Below are 21,407 nucleotides of genomic sequence, written 5' to 3' on the forward strand. Positions count from 1 at the left end.
AGTTCCTTCTCACAATCGTTGAATTTTTCCTCAACCGCGTTTGTGAGAGGCTTTTTTTGAGTTGTCTTACTGCCTCAGCTTGTTCTGGACCCCACTCCCACTTGACCCCCCCTTCAAAAGATGGATCAGGGGTCTTGTGATCTCTGCGTAATCCTCAATGAACTTTCTGCTGTAATTAGTTAGTCCAAGGAGGCTCCTTAGTTCCCGCAGAGTTGTGGGGTCTTTTATTTTATGGAGTGCTTCCACTTTCTTTTCCTGGGGACAGAGACCCTGAGGAGTTATCTCATGCCCCAAGAAATTCACACGGGTTCTGCACCACTGCGCCTTTTAAAACAAGAGTTTTGCTCTGGCAGCCCTCTGTGTCAGGACATAATGGATCTCTGCTATGTGTTCCTCCACAGTTGAGCTTTTGACTAGAACATCATCTACATAGGCCAGGTTACCCCTTTCACCCAGGTCGGGCATGGCCTTATGTAGAAAAATGTTAAATTAATTGGTGGAGTTGATGTATCCGAAGGGAGTCCAGGTCCATGTGTACTGCTGCCCCCCGAAGGTAAAGGCCATCTTGTATTGGTCTTCCCTACTGACAGGTACAGTCCAGTACCCATTGGTCATGTTTATTGCAGTGAATACCTTTGACCCCTGGATCTGGGCCAGCCCTTGGTCAATGTAGGGAAGAGGCCATTGGGAAGTATGGACCCATTTGTTGAGCTCCCTTAGGTCAGCACAGAGTCTCCACTGTCCGTTTGGTTTCAAAATCCCCAGCACTGGATTATTGAAGGTGCTGTGGACTGGACGAATTATCCCAGGGGACTCAAGGTTCTTAATTATTTCAGTAAGAGAGGCAAGCAATATTGCTTCACCAATACTGGTGTCATGCCAGGGTCTGTGGGAATTGTTGTTGTGTGGATGTCGGTGCGACCACAGTCATATGATTCAACCGCAAAAAGATCTTGAAAATCTAAGAAAACTTGTTTCAATTTTTGCATTTGCTCCAGAGTCATGCAGGCATCAGCTAGGTTGACCCTCTCTTCAACCATCTGACTGAAGCCTGGAAAGTCTTCCGGTTTGGCTACCTCTGCAGCCTCCTCCAGCTGGGTGGAGAAGTCCTTGGTCAGAGTACTGATTTGGACTGATGGCTTCAGTTGGGGAAGGCAGTCCTCGTGGACTTGAAAGATCAACTCATCCCTCCTGAAGTCACAGGTCACATCTTCCTTACCATTAGGGCAGGAAGAGTACACCAGGAAATTCCCCCCATGCCGGGTGAAGATCCTGTCTGGTGTTGTGTCATCGTCGCTATCACTGTCAAAGCAGTCCTTCGGATTAGTCCTAACAGTTCATTACCTAAATCTATGCAAAAATGTTGGTCATCATCCGCCATTCCAATAATGGTGCCTGCAGCCAGAGTGATAATCTTTCAGTCGCTGTTAGAGGTGGACTCTATTGGAATGGTGTTGTGTTCTATGTTGACTAGTGGTGTTGGGTTTACCCCCAACACTTGCTGTTGGAAATGAGCAGTCTAAATGTGGAAATGGCTGGATCTTTTGGGAGTTTGCGGAACATGGACTCGCTGATGAAGCTCTTAGCGTTGCTCACACACACTCGGGCGAGAACAGAGTCCTTCTTTCATTTTACTGAATAGGGATAACAACTGCTCTCCAATTTCTTGAATATCAGCCAGGCTCTGAGGTGATTTCTCATCTTTCTGGACTATTGGAGTGGGAATGTCTGAATGTGCATTGGTAAAGAATTACAGAGTGTTGCCTTCCAGTGTGGAATGCTACCTTAGACTGGCAGGAAGGTTGATTTTCAGAAATAGAGAGGACCCCCAATACCAGTCTGTTGTCCTACTGCTATTACTGTCACGTCTGGGATTTGGTTGTTCTGGAAGTGAAATTCTACTTGGTCAGATTTTTGTTCAACCATGTGGCAGGTGCCGTTTAAACTAACATGGTTGACACTCTGTTTTAATTTTATCGGTCAGTTAGTCTGGGTTCAGAGGACCTTGTTTACACAGTATATTGGGGTTGACAACCTTCGCAGGAGGTCATTCCCTAGTAAACAAAGGGTGCCCTCTGCAGTTTTAACTATGACCGGGTGCTTCAGCTTGTGTCACCCAATTTTAATGTCCAAATCTGCAGTCTTTTCGATGGGAATTTCCTTCCCGTTAAAGTTCTGAAGTTGTCCAGGAAGAGGGGTGAGAGGAATTTGGTAATTCTCCCCCTTCCCGAATTCAGTTTATCAAAGGCCTTTCTGTACAGAAGGGTAGCTTGGGATCCAGTGTCGACCAGTGCCAAAATTGTACCCTGCCCCTGTATTTGGACCGGGGCATAGAATCTTCCCTCCTTCTCCTTAAGGGGGCACAGATAATGTGCATTTTTGCACAACTGGTGGGTTAGTTTTCTAGTTTTGGACACTGATAGAGAGGTGATTTGGGCAGGATTCTGTGCGGAGTCTAGGGAATCTGAAATGAAAAGGTGACAACTAAATATGGGAGAAGTTTTGGGTTCCCCTGGTTCCGGTTCTGGGCCACCCCACACTTTTTGGAGGCAGTCACCAGAATGGGTTTGAACTAGGGGATTTTCATGTTGTTGGTTCTGGGGTTGGATGATGGGCGGCGCTAGCTCAATCCCCACATCTACCAAGTCTGGATTTTGATCTTTTGGGACATATTTTTCTTTGGGAGGAGTTCCCACATCTCTGAAGGAGAAGATCCTTTTCCCAGGATCCTCTGAGGATCCCTCTCCTTCAAATTGGAACACTTGTACCTCCTCCTCAAAATGGGTCTGTTTGGGTTCTTTGTTTCTCCTACCTCCCCTCTGCTCCTTGGGTGGCAGACTTTCAGGGGCAGGAGATTTTGGTTCCGGTTCCTGGTTTTCCAGGGGCTTTTTACAAGTGGGGAAGGAAGCTTCCTCCAAGGCTTAACACCCCCCTTCCCCTTGTGCCTCCTCCCTGGGAACCTGTGGGTTGTCGGGGTTCTTCCCCCGTCATTGCTCTGGAGCACTAGGTCCAGAGTTTGAGGCATACTGTGCCGGCATGCTCATCTGAGAGTTCTGTTGAGCCCTCAGCATGCGACCCAGATCCTGTGCCATGTTTTGGACATGGCGCTCTAGCTGTGACACCCGCTCAGGCTGATAAGGGGTTCTCATTTCTCCCGTGGGCTGATCCTGGGAAGGGTAGCTATCCCTTCTCTGAAAAAACCTTGGATTTGGAAAATGTGGGTACCCCTCCACCCTTGGCCTCCCCTCTCCCGGATTAGGTTGTCTGGGCTCAGGAAATTGGGGAAAAAAGGATGGGTGGTTTTGGGGCGGAAAGTTTTACGGGTGCCTGGGGAAGAAGTTCTGTCCATGATTTGGGGAATTTCTGCCCTCCTGGGGGAAGTGAGTAGGGAAGTTCCCTGGGTAAGCTGCTGTTTGGTTGGATCCCCCCCTTGGGCCAGAGGAGTCCACACATAACCCAGGATGGGTCGGTTCCCCTTGTATCAGGGTCTTATGTAGTCAGGGGAGTGAGGGATCCCATTTGTGGGACTACCTCCTTGGCTCCTTGTCTGTGACTGGCCTGAGGGCCTTCTGGGCTTGGGATTATTCTGCTGTGCAGGCGGGTTTTTAGGTCCCCCCATCTCTAAATCTAAAATGGGGGCAACCTTCGCCTCTGCCACCTTAGCAGCAGGGGTGTTGGTTGCTTTAGGGCTTTTGGCATTATTTTTGTTTTCTATGGGCTTTTGCACCTCATAAATTCATGTGGCCTGTTCAATGACCCAGTCTAGTGATCTTTTCTCATAAAAATCTCTCACTAGCTGGGTCATGATGTACTTTGGTAGAGCGTGGAAAAAAGTATTCACACATTCTTTGCTGTCCGTGTGCACACTTCTGGTGGTCTGCGCAAAGGCAGGCTTTAATTCCTGCACACATTCTTGTGGGGCCTGATCCTCCACACATTGCAAGTTGTAGGCTGCCTTCAGAGCCTCCTGAGGATTTCTGTGCACAGAAAAATGTTTCAAGATGGCCACCCTATAGGTGGACCACCTAGAATGATTTTGGTCCTCCAGCCCCGCAATGAAGCTGGAGTATTCTGGTGAGAAGGTCCATTTTACATATTGACTACAGCTGTGCCTTCAAAATTTCCATCATCTGCTCAAAGAGCTCTAAGTGCTCCCAAACAGAATACTTAGCGTTCTTATGATAGGGCATAATGACGCTCCTTATCACTTTAATGTGTTTTAAGGGGTCCTTAAGCATGGCCCTTTTTGCCTTATTGGCCTTCTTGGTTCGGGTAACCCTGGTCCACTCCTCCTCCGACTCAGAGGCACGGCTCCCAGAAGTGCCCGACTGGTCTTCTAGGCTCTCCCGGATTCTGCGAGCCTGGGAATGGCTGGCAGAATGTGGGGACCTAGTCTCCTGTGTCCTGGGGTGCTCAGAGGAGTCTTATGATTCCTCCTTGCTCCCAGGATTTGATGGGTACCCCCCCCACTGTCCTAGCTGGGCAGAGGCTTTCAGGATGCCCTTAGTGGGCCTACTCTCATGGAGTTCCCCACTAAATTTTACAGTACTTAGGTACCCATACCCAGATTCCCGCCCATCCATTCCTGGGAGGTGCTGGTCTATGGGCCCCATATTTCTGATTGGATTGAAATCTGCCATCCCCGTGGCCCTTCTCTCATGTGCACTAGTGGACATGGGGGTGGCAGAGTCCATGGATTGGAAGAGATGAATGCCTCTGGTACTAGGGTTCCTGAGCTTATGCTCAGGTGTTTCCCTTTTTCAGCGAACCTCACCTCTATCAGCCCCTGCTCCCTGTTGCCATGCAAGAATCTGAGCTTTCTGTTCCTCAATCAAGGCTTTACTAGTTTCTATCAATCTCTCTTGCATGGCTACCTGTCTGTGGAGCTTGTCATTGTCCTCACAGGGAGCCTTATTTTCTCTCTGTGCTTCCTGTGTTGTTTTAGAGTACTGGGCCAATCTTTAGCTCCTGAGTCCTGTCCATACTGGCTTGGTTATTCCTTTCTAGAGCATATTCCACCCTCCTGGTGTGCTCCAACAATTTTTGATGGTCTTTTTGGAGGTCACGCAGTCCCTGAAGGGCCAGGTGATTTTCTTCCAGCTTCTCTTTTAAATAGCAGACTTCCTGGCTTAAGGTGTCCCTTTCCTGAGCAAGAGCCTGCCTCTGTGCCGCCAGGTCATCCCTCTGTCTTCGAAGCGCACCAGCTTTCTGGTGCTCTTCATCAAATTCTGGCTGGGTGTCCAGGTCTTTCAGGATTAATTTATTACTCTCTTCATTCTCTCTGTCTAAGTGGCTTTGCAGGGTGACTACCTGCTCTGCGCATGCCCTGTTGACATGTATTTGTTGTTCCAGCTTTTTCTGGCTCTACAGTAGGGAATCCAAACTTTCTTGGTACCCCTTCTGCAGGGCCAGCATTCTGGTATCCTGGTCTGCCTTTTCCTGCTGCAGGATACCCATGTCCTCTTTTATTTTGGATAGGTACTGCCTACTTTCATTTTCTGACTTCTGGCTCCTCTGCAACCTCTGCTCAGAAGAGTCCAGGTCAGTTTGGGCCTTTTCTAATGCCTGCAGTTGCCTGTTTGCCAGATCTTGGCCCTCAGAATATTTGTCCTGTATTGCTCCAACGTATAGGTATAGATTTGCCGCTTTTTTAGCAATCTTTTTTTGCTCTTCCTTTGCCTTAGGGGCCATATATAGTTCACTCAGGGCCATATGTAATGGACCCTGGTCTTGCCATATGTCTGACCCTGTTGCAGTGATCTGTTCTGTGATTGCCTGCAACCACGCATTCTTATCCTGCTCTGTCCATTCAACTCTCACAAATAACTTATGCAATAGGTGTTCTCTAGCCATATTGATCTCTACCAATGTCAGCATTTTGGAAATATTAATTTCCTTCCTGACTTACAGAAGTTTTATTTTACTTTTACAAAACAGACCACTTCCTTAGAGTGTTCCTATTGAGGGGTGCTTTTCACAGTGTAACACAGCGTGGTAGCCCAGCAGGGATTATGTACCCCACTAGTTAGCACACTGTATTAGACTGTCACAAGTGGTATATCTAATTCAGAAATCCCGGACGAGCCCCCAACCTTGTAAGTGATTTCGACCCGGCACTCCACCTAAGTCAATGCCTAGCGTGTGATGCGCAGTTGGAACCCTTAATTACATATTTTTGTCTATGAGTTCTTTTATTTCTGAATGATGTACCCTTATAGCACGCCCCTCTCTTTGAATTCTCCCCCCCCCGGTCTCACTGAACCAGGAAGCAGGCTGTTTTGCAAAGTTAAAAGATTTATTTTGGGAATTTGAACAATATATTGTCATGATGCCTACCTCCAAGGAGCCAGGTCAGACCCAGCAACCCCAGAGGCAGGCATCATTCCCCCCAGGGAAGTGCCAGCGGGCCCAAGCTGGGGCCCTTTGGACACAGTCCTGGCGCCTTAGGCGCCAGGCTCATGTTAGACCCCTGTCCTGGCGCCTTAGGCGCCAGGCTCATAAAGCTAGACATGTGTTCAAGTGTTTTAATGTGCACTTACCTGATGCAGACCATGCTGCTACATCCAGGCCCTCTTGAGGCCTGAATGGAACTACTTTACCTGTGGGACTACTTTCCACCTGGGTGTGGTGAGGGAAGGATACATACCTGATCGGTGGAAGGATACATATCTGGAACTTCTTCCAGAGCTATTTAAACCACACCCGATCAGCAACTCACGCTTCGCGTTGTTCTGCTCCTCGCAGCTGGACGCTCACCGTGTCAGCTCCTGTATCTGGACTTCAGCCACGCCTGTCAGCATCCTGGGTCGCCTGCAAGGAGAGATAAGAGAGAATTGGAAAGAAGACCTTACCTGCTAAAGCTGCATCACAGAGACATCACACCGACGATCCTGAAAGGGAAGACATCATTTTAAAAGCATTTCGCTTTGATCGCTGCAGCGCTGCATTTCACTCACCTTTCCTGGGCGCCTCCATCTTCAGCAGCGATCATCCGGATCCGCACCCGCTCCCCTGAGTCTAGAGAGAAAAAGACAAGAAAACAAGGTGAGAGAAGGAAGGGAATAGGAAAGGCTCAGTTTCCTTCTAAGACTTACATGTTGGGTCATTCCCATTTCATTTTGGGTCCTGCCGCTTCCTGGCATTCCGGACCCCGGCCCCTATGGGGAAAAAAGACAAAGACATTGAATGAGCGAATGCAAAGACATTACCTGAACGCTCATCCAGAACTTACCTGTCATTTACTTGAACTGCACGTTTCACTTTCGGTCGGTGCCATATCTCCGGCATTCCGAACCCCAGCCCCTAAGGGGAAAAAGACATAAGCATTAGCGCTTGCTGCAATAAGACAATGAACATTATTATTAAGCTTGAACTTTTGAACTTGCAACAGAACTCTTACAACGCCTCACCTGAATAGTCAAGCTTATTTTGAACTCCCATCAAACCTCAATCCAGTGAAGTAACTGGGTTTCAACGCGCCCCTGCATCAGAAGCAGGATGGAGAACTGATCCTTCCAGACCCTAAGGTGAGACTTCACGGGGAATCGTGGAAGGGTATCGTGGAGGGTTGGAAGGGAGTGGGAGGCTTGAGCATTATTCCGTCAGTAGGTAATACTCCCTTTTCACGCACAGGGGAATATTCCTGCGAGCCAGGAAAGCCAGAGTAGAGGGGCCCTTCCTGTCCATCTTCAGAGTCCTGTGCTTCACCATTGAAGAAGCATCAGTACTCGAAGCCAGACCTGCGCCTCCGTGGGAATCAGGTGAGCGTGACATATATATATCACACTTTTATGAATTTGAACAATATCTAGATTTCACACTATTAATATTTATACAATGATCAGCATTGGGTGATATCACAACAATCAACAATCTCTTTAATAAGAATGAGTATGGATAAGAAAAATAATGCAGCCTAGAATAATATTTGATATGGATAGGAAAACAATGCAGCATAGAATAATACTTGATTGGGATTCAATCAAATGCAATGTCACTTTTTCCCCCTGTACACTACTCAATTCCCAATATGCAATATAGAGGTGGAAGGAGAGAACACAGGTTTCAGGAATAAACACTCAACAAATACAGTTTCAATCAAAGTTTCCCCTAGCAAGCAGAGAGAAACAGGAATGTTTTCAAAACAGTTCAAATGCTTTTGAATGTGGCTTGGAATGAATGGGAAAAATGCTAAAAATGGATTTAAATCACTAAATTGGATTCAAAACTAATGGAAGCTGCTTTGGATAGTGCCAGGTAAACACTAGCAATGATGATTCGATAACTAGCAGATTGAAAATTGAATTCTGAATTCAGATGCAAAGAATAGCTCTTTTACACGTGTTGAAATTGAGCCAAATGCAAATCTGCAGCAAACTTTTCAGCGCGCGTGAAACGCAATTACAGAAAAACTACACGGAGTTGGAATGCGGTTTTAGGTTTGTTTGAAAGCTGAGGATGTTAGCTTCAATTTAGCTTCAATAGCGTGTACGGTATGAAAGTTATGAAGGTTTTAGTAGAGGTCGATTTTTCTCAGAAAGAGTCAAGATTGTCAAATGAAAGATGCGCTTTTGAATTAGAAAAAAGAATTTTCTGTACAGTAGGGAGGCTATGAAGATGCAAGATGCCCAACGGACAGCCACCAGAACAGCGGCGCCTCTGCTCTGACTTTATCCCGCCAAGACACTTGTATTTCGTCAGCAAATATATTAGCACCAACATGATTTTATCACTACAATTAACAAAGGACTATATGGATGAGGGAAAGATTCAGAAAAACAAGAAAGGTTCTACAATGCAGTTCTGGTTATGCTAGAATGGGTTGGATGGGATTACTTAAAGATAAGAGATTGGCTAGGAAAATTCTATGCTAGATACTCACAACTATGGTTTGGAATAGGCTCGTCAAAGATCTGGTCAAAGGTTTTGGACTGGAATTCTGCTAGCCCACCGGACAGGATTCCGCACCCGGTTCTGTACTCAGCATGGCGCTCTGGTCTCTGCACGGCCTCTGACCTGGATCTGACGGGTTGGTTCTGGGTTACAGCTATCAGGTTACAGCTCTGCTCTACTGGTTTGTATCTCTGCGTTCTGGCAAGAGTTCTTGACAAGAAACAGAAACAGCACCGACAGGCTGTTCAATTTGTGGTGTGCCCCTTGGAAATCTGGGGTTAAAATCAGGTTTCAAGATTTAAAGGCCAGCTGAGAAGGGTTCAGCTTTGGAATTGGGCCTTCTGCTTTCAGAGTTCTGGAGTCTTGGATCTGGGTTCTCCTGCAGAGTGCTTCGCCGACAATCAGTTGATGGGTGAATGTGGGTGTGTCTCTAGGTCCTAAACAGTCCCTATTTATGTATTTCCCAAAGGGGTGGGTAGGCTAAATTATACTAAGCACACCCTCTAGGAATCCTATTGGTTAAAGTCGCTCCCCTCTCCTGATTTGAGAAGGAAATCTAGTGTCATAGTGATGCTGCATTTTACAACCCAGGGAGTACCTCCCCTGGTTTCCGTACAGTAAATCTATTTTCCACATAAATCATATTTACAATATCACCAACTTGCTAATAATACATATTCACATTACAGATTTAGTAGGGCACGTATCTGTCCGAGTCCCCACTGAGTGAGAGCTTTAGTTCCAATTTTACAGTTTTTTGCGCTTTTGGTTGGGTACCCAGTGTGAGATCTGTCCACATTTTTCTCCATACATGTGCTTGACATCTGGGCATAATCCTGTAAACTTTCATATTCCTAGCATTATCACAATTGCTACAACATCCAAATTTTGGTAGTCCTGTCTCTGAACATCGCACAGAGTCCCGAATAGTTTCAAACGGCGAGCAGCCTTTTCATATTAACAACCTCTAATTTACAGATTTTTCCACATTTTTCACAGATTTCTATGAGTCTTTTTCAAAAAGATATGTTCTTGTAATCTAAGATACACACATCTGTCTGGTCCCGCCCTCAGACTTTGATGGGCCCAGAGCAGTCCAGGGCTCCCTTCCTGCTGGCAGTTGGATTCTGTTGACACCCAAATTTGCATTTCCTTTCAGTCCAGGAAGCCTATTGGCTTTCTCACAGAGAAGCAGAGTAACACTCTCTCCTCCTTTCATTGGCATTTAAATGATAGTAACCTGCCAGTATAACTAAATGACAGCTTTGACACAGGCAGGCGGCGGTTCTGCAGCCATATTCTGACATATTTTTGCAGGCAAGCACCTTTTTGAATGGGGATATTTTCATGATGAAATGTGCTTCTCCTGACATTGTGCGTATGGTGATTCCTTAAATAAGGTGATGTTTAACACCCAACAGGGATGTTGGATCTTTTCTGAGGTTAGGGAACCATGATTTTGCAATTTCAACAGCCAAGGAAAAACAGATTTTAAAGCACTTCTGGGTTTTCCCTGGCATGCAACACTGCCCTTTTAAATAGTTCCATTTCACTCTGTGGATAGCCCAATGACAGGTTTAGCAGTGTGGTCTCCTGTGTTACCACTGACATAGGCAAAATGGATTGGCGGCCTATATTTCAGGTTTTCCTGCGCACTTCTCAGAGATTTTTAGAGCACATAAGGCTTTTCGGCGGCCATTCTGTTAATTTTGATGAAAGCAGCACACAGTGATGTTGCAGGGTAGAGCCTAGTGGTCAGAACATCCGACAGGGCAAGACAGGACAGAAGGGCTCACCAGAGCCAAGGGGAATCACGAGTGCCACAACAACAGCGGAAACAATAGCACAGTTGCAACGCAGCCGCCGCCGGGCAGATAAGCACTAAATGCACCCAGCGGCGGCCATGATGGAAATGTCTAGACCGCAGCCTGACGCTAGTTAGTTAGTATGAGTAGCGTGATGGAACAATCCCATGGTGACCACGTCTCCATCGGTCCCATAGGCTCAAACAGAAGGACGCATGACAACATGTTTCCCAGCATTTTGAGATAGGTTAAATTGTGCAGTTTGAGTATCATTACTGGGTTGTTATTAAATGCCATTCAATGAAAGTAGTCCTCTACAGCTCGGATTATGCCATTTTGGTAGCTTTTAGGGGTATGTCCTGTAAGAGGGGGGGAGGAGATGTTATTGGTAGGACGCAGACTGAAGTGTTGATGAGAGTTGACAAGAAGAACACATTTTGTGTGTGCTGGTTTCTTTTTAGGTGGGTTGTGATGAATTTATTTGGGGGATGCATATTCAAAAGGGTTTAACAGGTGTTTGTATTGTGTACAGTGTACTACAAATTAATTCTTCCCTGAGAGTCAGGATGGGTTGAATGTTATTGATGGGCTGTGTGTGACAAACTGATGGGAGAGAGGTATAGTTTATACTGTGCTATTTTGTGCAGCTGAGTGGGAAACTGGATGGTGTTCAACTGCAATGTGTGAGTGGCTAGTCAGTGTGTTTCATATTCGGTGAAAAGTAGAATGGTGAGAAGGTTTAGGAGAGGAAAAGACCAACACAAATGCACATATAGCAAGGTTTTGCATGGCATAGCAAGGCATACAAACTATTGACATTATATAACAAAGCATTTAAAAATATTGCAACCTTATCAGAATACAAAAAAAGGCACATGCCCTCCTGCCCTCAATCCTACCACTGGCCTCTGAGCTCATATTTTCACTTTCTCATGTAAGTCCAATAAGATTCCCTGTTGTATTTAGGTGGAGTTGTTAATCTTGAAAACTGTGAGTAGCATTTACCTTGAGATGCTAAATAAATAATAACTTGAACCTGCACATTTGTCTCACGAAAAAGCTGCATATATTTGTCAGCATCATATAGCCTGTGTATATTGACTCAAAATAGTGCTTTTGCAGTCAGATGTTATTTTGTTTGATATATATTTTTTTGATTCACATCTCAACAGGAAAGGATGAAGCCAGTAGCCTGGAGGTGACATGGCCAGATGGCAAATTTGTCATCCGCACAGTTGCCAAAGATGAAATGAATTCAGTGATGCACATTGCCTACCCCACGGAAGAAAGCAAACAGACAGAACGATCAGATGTTGAAGTAAGAAGACTAGTTTTTGAATGTCAATTACTATCATCAAATTTCATTGAAGGGGAATATTAAACAACATTGTCTAATTTCAGAGAACTACCATGTGGGAGGCACAAAGGCACTGACACTGTATTAAGTTGCCACAATTCATGTATTCAGGTTTAAACACAGTTTGGAAAAAAGTAAAGATCTGATAACACAAACTGAAAGTATCTTAAAGTGCCCACGGCTTGGCATCATCTGGCTTTGACTTGCAGTTCATTACAGAACTCTTGTCTTTGTCTTTTGGGTTATGGGTTTTGGCAGAGTTCCCAATCCTGGTTGTGGATGTTCCAAGGTCCTTCATGTACAAGGTGCAACTTGGTAGATATCTCTGTGCTTCAAAATGTAGGTAGAAGAGTATCTCCACTTCCACCTCAGGGCCCGCTCCAAAAGGAGCCAGGCAACTGGCTGTGGGTACCTCCTTGCACTAGTATATTGGCACTGAGATAATTGTGATAAGAAGAGACTTCAGGATATGGCAAGACCTGTCACTTCCATAACCTTCCTACCTTTGTGAAGCAAAACTGCCTGATCCTCATCCACTAGAACCTCCCTTGTGTTGCTTACTAAGAGATGTATCTGCCCACCTCTCTCTGACTCTGGATGGTCATGTCTTACCTTCCCCTCAAGCAAATCAGGCTATGTTCTCTACAATGGCATCTTCCTCCTCTTTAAAAAAAAAAACGTATTCACATCCAGCCTCCCCCCAAGAGTCCAGAGCTCTGTCCTCCACCTTTGAATCTCATCTGTTATGGTCTCTTGTTCATCACTCTCACACCCCTGCTCTATCTCCTCCTCATAGTCTTCACCCTGTCATGATCTATTCACCACCTAACCAGCTTTCATCTCCAAAGATGTCTATCCCTGATGATAATAACTCTCACGCTCACCTTCCTCCAAACAATTTTCTTTTTTATAGCAACAGTGCTCCCCCTTATCTTCCTAAAAATAATGTTCTCTCTGATGGTAGCAACCCCACCCCTTCCTCCAAACAATGTTCCCCACTCTCCTTTATGCTTTCTCCAGACTGTTTATTCTCAGTATTCCTTTCGATCTTCACTACTAATTCTTCGAAATCTTGCAAAATCTCTCCACACTCTATGAATGATTATACTGGCCTAAATAGTCTGCACTCACATCCTCCAGTGTGGTGCATAGGAGCATGGATGACACTGTTACAGCGTGCACTGGGCTGGGCCTTGATTGGGCCATGTGCTCATGGTCTTGTGAATTGAGAGGGGATTCAAAATTGAGAGGGGATTCAACTGAGCATATATGAAGACCTGATGCCATCTTAGATTTTTAAACTCTCCTGAACCTGTGTGAGTTCTCCTTCCCTCCCATTTGGAGTCCTGAGGACACTGACTGCATTAAACTGGGCCACACTTCTTTCCTTAGCATTGAAATGAAAATAGGAAAATCCTTTAGCAAGGAAAGTTAAGGGTTGCTCCTGTCTGATCTCCACCTCTAGCCAAACAACCTCTTCTCTCTGTAAAATGTATGTACCTTATCCTTTCACAATACTTCTTCCCCTTGTAAAGTAAACCCCTCAATGCTCACGCCAGGAAAAATACAACCCACTAGGGAAAAAGGCCCAGTATGCCTCTTGCAAGGAGAACAATGTTTTTTATCATAAAAATATAAATATGTGCCAGCAAAGAAGTCTGCTGCCACGAAGATCTCTGTCAAAAATAGCACAAGCAATGGGTTATAAAGGTACACAGCGTCACAAGTGATGTAACTTGCATAGGTTACAAATCCAGCTAGTGGTTGTTGTGACCTATACACACATAGCCTGCTTGATACGGGATGCCAGGCGATTGGTCCCAGCATCTTCTGTCAATCTTTTTCCAAGTGTGGATCTTTATCTTCCATCATCGGCACAAGAGCCCTAATTGGCACCCTTATTGGCAATGCAGTTACACAATTAATTATCTTGTAGCTGCTACAGTGCACCTGGTACCAAGGACATGGCCGAGGCAGATACTTTTGAGGTTGTGGTAACGTCTTAGAACTGGGTGAACCACCGCTCCAATCCCAGACATGCCGGCACCTCCACAACTTTTCCACCCTCGGCATACATTTGTTACCCTGGCACCTCGCAGCACAAATCACATAAACCGGTGGTGGGGTCAGCCGCACCTGCTCTCTGATCTTCCTGATCGATTTGACATTTTACAGTGTTATGGCCAGCGGTCTTGGGCTGGTCAGTGTACTTTAATGTTTGTGTCCAGGGTTTGGGCATCTCACACCGCAGTAACTTATATATCAGAATGGTGAAGGCCTAAATCCCTCACCCCCATTTTTCATGATATAACTCCTTCAAATATCCATTCCAGCCCTCTCCTGGCCTTGCAGGGCACATTTTTTCTCGGTTGCATACACTACTGATAAAACACAATGAAGAACTGTGTGTTTGTGTGTTCAAGAAATTAATCTTTTGCAAAGCTACCAGCACTGCGAGCAATGAATGCATGCACATCCTTCTAACCCTCGGAGCTGGAATAAGCATACTAACATAGTTCTAACAGTAAGCATCAATTTCAAGATGGCGTCTACCTTCTAAATTCAAGTCTCACTACCCACATTATACTAACACAAGGATTCAGTACGTTTCCAACATAATCCAACTCCTATAGGTAAACCCCCTCCCCTTCCATTCTCTCGGCTCCCTTCCAGCACCTTCTACTACAATCACCTGGAACTAAAGCGCCAAGGGGCCTGGGACTTCCACCCAGCTCCCCAAAACCCTCCAGTCTTCGCTTCCTAGCATCCCTCTAGCTATGAATGGTCTCTCTTCATAAAGGGCGTATGTGGGATATATTGACCCACTCAACAGCATTTCCCCACATCAACAAGCTGCATTTGGGTAGAATACAGCAAATGACTGTGCTGGCTCCTGTGTGCACCAGGACCTCAAAACTGCGGTTTTGCAGCGACCAAAAAGATGGCTGCACCGTCCTGCCAAGCACACTTCAGGCAGGGTGGAACAAGGGGACACACTGAAGGAGCATGCCAGTGTGTTCTGAAACATATAAATGGAATAAAGTAAAAAGGCAGCACTGGTTTGCTGAAAAGCCACAATTCCCCTTCAAAATGAAACTTCTTCACCCCTTAAAAATACTGCTTTGACGCTAATTCCATCTGTTCATTCTGAAACCACGGTGATTAAAAAGGCCCTGCCATGCCCAGGATATTTCATTGTGCCTCAGCAAAACCAGGCATAATTCCTGAATGATGGGCCCTGACAAACCAACTCTGAGAGAAATCAACAAGGATATTCACTTTTCACTCGCACAGGAACACGCGTTTATTTCTTTCCAAAAGTATCCAAAGCTCAGCAGTTCAAAGAGAGTCTAATTCTCTGAGTCAGGTCAGTTTCAATATATCTGTGCTTCAGACAAAACTCTTGCTTTCAAGAAAATGATTGTGGCTGCAAAGACAGTGTGTGAATCTAATGGAGCTGCCAAACCGAATTAAAGAAAGAAGTGCTGGCTTTTAACCACACATGTAAAAAATAGGCCTTTGCAAACTGAAGGAAAAAAATGGCCTGTTTAAAAGGGAAATCTTTAATGAAAGCTTGCCTTATTTCTTATTTAGCAATGTAAAGGGGTTTGTTGTTGATGATAACACACCCATGGGCTATTTTATTCCACAGGTTTGTTTAATTCCTGTCCCAAAATAAGAAAATGAAGCTTTTTTTAATTATTTGTTTGGCTGAAATTCAGCCTTTCAAATTTTTAGTACAAAAAACAAATATACATAATCTTAATACAATCATTGTATTACAATTCATCATTCCACAGTTTTAAATTACAATTGTTTCATAGCTTAAAAGTAGGACTTCTTTATACTTTTGGCAATCATATTAATAAAGAATGGAAGTTACAAATTTGACCAAGGCAATGTGTATTGCTGAGCACTCACTGTTTATCAAAAGCCCCCAAATTTCTCAGTATGAGAGCAATAAAGCTGCAGCAGATTTTTAAAATATGCTTGCCGTAATGTTTCCAAAGCTGGACAGCACACTACTAAATGCATAAGAGACTCAATTAGCGTATTCTTTTTGCAAAGGCATTCCTGTTCTTAGAGTATAAATATGCCTCATGGTTTGTCAGGTGGGATGCACGTTTGTACACCTCGGGAGTGGTTCCTTCTCCTACAACCTCAACATTTCAGAGGATAGTTAGAATGTGGTTAAAGCTTACTAGAGTATTAGGTTGGGTCCGTAAACTGGGTTCAGGGCTCTAAAAGTATCGAACTGACGCTTTGCCGCGCACCGCGAACAGCAAACAATACTTTCTGGTACTTCTGCGGTGCACGCGCGAATGCGCAGGCGCAGCTGTATTTATTCCACACAGACTCGGATTGAGGGGGTGGGTTTAGAGGCAGCCAAGGACCTAAGAACACAAAGAAAGGACACTGTATAAGGGGCAGATTCAAGGTAGGAATATGGTGACAGGAGGCAAAGTCTTTCAAAGTCTTTCAATGTTCAATGTTTGGTTGAACAGTCAATTCCTTACTTCTCTTAAAGCTGTAAGAACACGCCAGTATCACAGTGAAAGAATTCCCCCTGCGAACGATCCTTACGCAATCCGGCAACCTTGCATGAAAAAGCACCAGAAGTAAACAGTCGAGCTTGAAGGCAGAAAGCAGGGACAGCAAACAGTAATTCTGGTACTTCCACAGTAAAGATTTCAAAACACATGGGCTGAATTAGCAAGGTCCCAAAAACCAGTTATTCCAGTTGACAGCCCTGAAACCTCCCCCAAAGGAAGAGAGACACACCATAAACTCTCAGCAGATACTAACACCTGAATGATAATTACGGTTTTGGAAACAATCTTGTCTAGGCCAACCCACTGACAATGGGACTCCCAGGGCAAGGAAGTTTGAAGTGTGAAGGGGCAATAAAACCTTCAATCAAGTTGAGAACCCCCCGCTTTGATTTGAAGGAAATGACAGTTGGTTACAGTTGAAGGAAGGGAAAAAAAAAGAATCCAGTGATAAAGGACTACATTTGTTTCCAAAGACTATTTCATAAATAAACTTTAAAGTGTAAAAGTGAATTGTTTGGCTTTCGTTTAAGACTTGGTAGAATTCATTGACACCTTGGGAACAGAAATGGCCAAATATGGCGATTTACAAGAAAAGCATCCATGTTGAAAATGCACATTTTTGTACATACATCCCTTATGATAATCCACACCCATGTATAAAGTTATAGAATTTTGAGTAATGTAAATCCCATTGAAAAGTGCGAAAAACTGGTAGAAGGGCGAAACAAGGTCTCACAGAGTGGAGGATTGGACTGCATTGTGCTGCACAAAATATGTAAGCTGTGTATACAATTTGCTAAGAGATTGCAATTGTATAAATGTATGTTTGTGGCAAAATCGGATTTTAGTTAAAGTAATTGTGGGAGGTGTTTGGACATTTTAAAACTCACATCATAAATCTGACATCATTTTCCTGAAATTCAACCAGCTGAGAGCTATGCAGAGACTATCACTTGTCCAATCCCATTGATGGAGGTGTGTTTAGTTAAGCCTGCCCCATTCTTATACTTTGGTGATGTCACTATGTATTATAAATAAGAGTCCCTGACAAGACTATAGACACACACTCCTCCTGATTTTCCTATGCCAGAGTGCATTCCTGTTTCATCCATCCAGACTCCAGATTCCAACTACAAGGCCAAAGCATTGCTGACCCTACTGCAGGGCCCACTGCAAAACCCAAGCGGTGCTGATCCTATTCCCAGCAAGGCCTCAATTCTGGAAACCCACTAAAAGCCCCAAATAACCAAAGCTGTGGTGTTTTTGGGAAGCATCCTGATACCACTAACTGCATACATCCTGCCATCCAGCTGATCTTTAGTATCTAGTGACCATAATTGCCATTCCAGTCCAGTGCCATCCGGTGGCCAGAAATGCCCAGCTGTTTGCCAGGCACCCTGCCGTGTAGTGACCAGGACCGTTGACTGTCAAAAATCCAAAAACTAAAATGTGGACTGTGAGTATCAATTGCCCCCCATCTAATCCTATAGCCTATCTTGTCTTTGTCCTTATCCCACTTTGTGAGTCATCCTATCCTTACCCTGATAACTTGTAAAACTGTCAGAATGATTCTTGCAAGCCTGCCCTTGATTTCTAGTGCTAGCGCCATCTCTTTAGTAATTTTGTCTTGTGGAAATCCTAACCCATTAATCCTATTTCGAGTGATCGGACTGGTTCCGCCGGGGTTGGGCGCTGGGGTGATAGGGTTGAACTCGCAGATCAACCCTGGAGCTTACCGTGTCCCTCTTTGGTGGCCTAGTCTGAATACTCTAGTGTAGCGTAAAACTGTTCTTGTCACAACTCATTTTCTTTCCTTTTTCACCTCTTGATTTTACTCAAAGTGCACCTTTCTAGATCTTGCATATCTCATGCAATTTACCAGCTAGAGACTCACTTTCACTTCCCTATTGTACCTGTGATCTATAGCTAAACCGCACTCCAAATCAGTGTATTTCAACCATTTTTATTAAAAACCGTTTGGGTAATTTCAGGCGGGAATTGAAAATTTGCTACATTTCCAACATGTCATTTTGATGCAATCTGTTTTAAACCTTCCACTCATTTTCGAACTGTATGCTTTTGGTAATCCATTCTTTGTGATTGTTAGTGTATTTTCGTTGTTGCTTTATTGAGGAATTACATTTGCTTTGAGGTTTTTAACACAAAGTCATTATTTATTTGTCCATTTCCGAGTGTCATTTCATAACATTGCAAGTGGTTTAAAATCTGTTTTTCTATCTTATTTGGGGAGGGAAGGTCAGATTTGGATTCCGATTCTTGCCTATTATTCCTGATTACCTGATTCTTCTGTTTATCCACTCCGAATTGATTATTTTTGGGTTGAGGGAACATTGCAGGGGGAAATTCTAACTTGGGTGATATCTTTCCCAAACCAAAGAGTGCTCCTATGCTGCTGTGCTGTGTATATGTTCCACTAGAAAGTTAAACCCAGTGCATTGCTCACATTCTCATTGTAATTATCACCCCATTGGCGATTGCTGCCCCATATTAAAAAGTGTATGATTTATTTTGAATTTTAAAATAAATAAATATTGTATTTTACCAACCAGCCTGGTTCATGGTCCATTGTGACCCAGGGTATTTGAAAAGGGTGTGTGACATGAGTGGTGTACCATCTCAATATTGAATCAATATAAAAAATAAGCATTTCGGTCGTGCGCTGCATACAAGGCCGAGACCAAGGTGTGCGTTGCCTGATTGAAATCCTTAACACTTACTTCCACCTTCTTTCCTGGGGCAGCTCTTTCTGTAGCTCAGTCTGTATGGACTCTTGGTACTCTCTCTCCAGAACACTGCTCTGTATCACTATCTTGGTATTTCCTTTATTTTTTGCTGGTTTGTCCTCTCCTATGAATCACCCCCAGTCTCTGGGTCTTCCTTGGCTCCTTGCCTCCAAGTCATTTTCTCTCTGTTGGTGACAACTCTCCTCTCTTTTTCCCCTAAAGAATCCTTTATCTGATGGTAACAATTATCCTTACATTTGGCCCGAAACAATGTTCTTCTCTCTTCTTCCAACATCCTCCAGGAGTTCTCCTATCAGTACTCCTTTCTCTCTCCACTCGCTGTCAAATGCCTTCATCCAGCTCATTCTCAAACTCCTGACACTCTTTGAATGACCAAGCTGGCTTTTACAGTCTGTTTTTTTCTTTCCCTTATGTAGCGTGTATGGGAATGGATTTCACCATACATAGTGTAGGCATGTACTGGGTGCTTCTGTTTCTCAGTGTCCGAATCAAAATTCAGAAAAATCATCAAGGAAACCTATTTGGTGTGAATGTAATGGTTTCATCATGGGGAAATGTCAAACTTTGTAATCTTCAAAATGCTAGCCTTAGCAGCAGATTATTGTTTGTTTGCTTTGTCTCACATGCGGAACGTGCATACATTTCACTTAATGTTTGTTTGCAAATGCAACTTTATCTGCAGTCTGCAGCCCTGCCAGAGAAAAACATGTATTTCTAGACGTGCAAGTGAATTCAGAATGCTGCAACTGTGTTGCATTAATGCAAAAAGCTTGTATTCCTATGTTGGATGTTTATGTTGGGTGAGGGGGTGGAATAGCTCTCACAGGAGTACTAGAAACGTTCTTAGGGTTATACTCTAGGGGTTAGGAACCCCCAAAGCCTGGATGTCATAGGTGTGGGAATGTTCCTGTGGCATCACCTGTCTTAGCATGGAACCCAATATGGGTGGTCTGATTTTCCCACATATACCTCCTTCGACCTTAAGTCCAGACGTTTGGGAAGCACCGGTCCCTTTCACTACGACAATGATAATCGCCATGGTTAGACAGGGCACGGTTAATCAGACTAAATAACACCACTAATTGGCCATGGACTATAGATACTCTAACGCTGCAAACTGGATGACGACAAACTGCCTTAAACTGAACCAAAATAAGAGTGGTATCCTTGTATTTGTCAAATTGACTGGGATACTATTTGCCTTACCACATATAGGAGGTCCGTTTTTCAGTCTTTATTGTTTTCCAATGCATGTACTGTTTTTCCATGGTTTTCATTTTTTTTTTCAACATCTGTGTTTATCAGTGTTTACCCATTGTTTCCCTCAAACAAATAAAGGACATCTGTGTTTTCCCACTGTAGACACAAATGGACCATGTATTGCTGTGTGTATATTATGCAGCAACAAATAACAGATTATGCTGATGCAGTCCTTGCTATATATTTGCATTCTTGGTTTTGTAGTCCTGAATTTATAATGGAAACGGAAAACTGCACATATAAAAATGAATATAATCAAATACAGGCTTAATGGCTGCTGTTTCCTGACATGGAGCAAGTTTACAGCCAGAATGAATGTATTGACATAAAGTAAAGAGTGTTGGAAAAGCATTGGAGTGGTCTCCAAGTGGGAGATTGATCCAGGAGTGCCGCAGAGACCCAACCAAAAGAAATAAGCACTGGGGTGGCCAGTGGGGTAGGAGAGTGATCCAGGAATGCTGCAGAGACCCCACCATAAAGAGATAGACAAAATACATGTGTACATTTTGTGACAAGTTGGTAACAAATATCTGAGGGGCAAGTGGTGAGACCCTGAGGTCAGAGGAAGTTGAAAAATGGAGAAGTCCTAAAGAATTAACCCCTAAAGAAGCCAGTTGAACTGATATGGAACTTTACTGTTTTGAAAATTTAACATTTGTGTTAAAGAGATTTGAACATTGTGAAACCAAAGAGGGGCTTGAAGCTTAGGTGAGAGAAGACTAAGAAGCCCATTGAAGTGTATGGTCCTTTGTGTAAGGTGAACTTTGTGATGCCA

The 21,407-nt window shown here is 44.2% G+C and overlaps 1 protein-coding gene across 2 annotated transcripts in view; it reads left to right on the plus strand.

Annotated features, from left to right (window-relative positions):
- Window positions 1-21,407, plus strand: part of CRTAC1 (cartilage acidic protein 1) — a 2,821,007-nt gene that overhangs the window by 2,550,717 nt on the left and 248,883 nt on the right. For both annotated transcript variants that reach the window (XM_069611550.1, XM_069611549.1), the window contains exon 12: window positions 11,870-12,015. In XM_069611550.1, coding sequence (XP_069467651.1) covers window positions 11,870-12,015 — 146 coding nt within the window. The remainder of the gene's footprint in view (window positions 1-11,869; window positions 12,016-21,407) is intronic.

Source organism: Ambystoma mexicanum, chromosome 8, assembly GCF_040938575.1.
Source record: "Ambystoma mexicanum isolate Mex_15411 chromosome 8, UKY_AmexF1_1, whole genome shotgun sequence".
Classification (NCBI taxonomy): Eukaryota; Metazoa; Chordata; class Amphibia; order Caudata; family Ambystomatidae; genus Ambystoma; species Ambystoma mexicanum.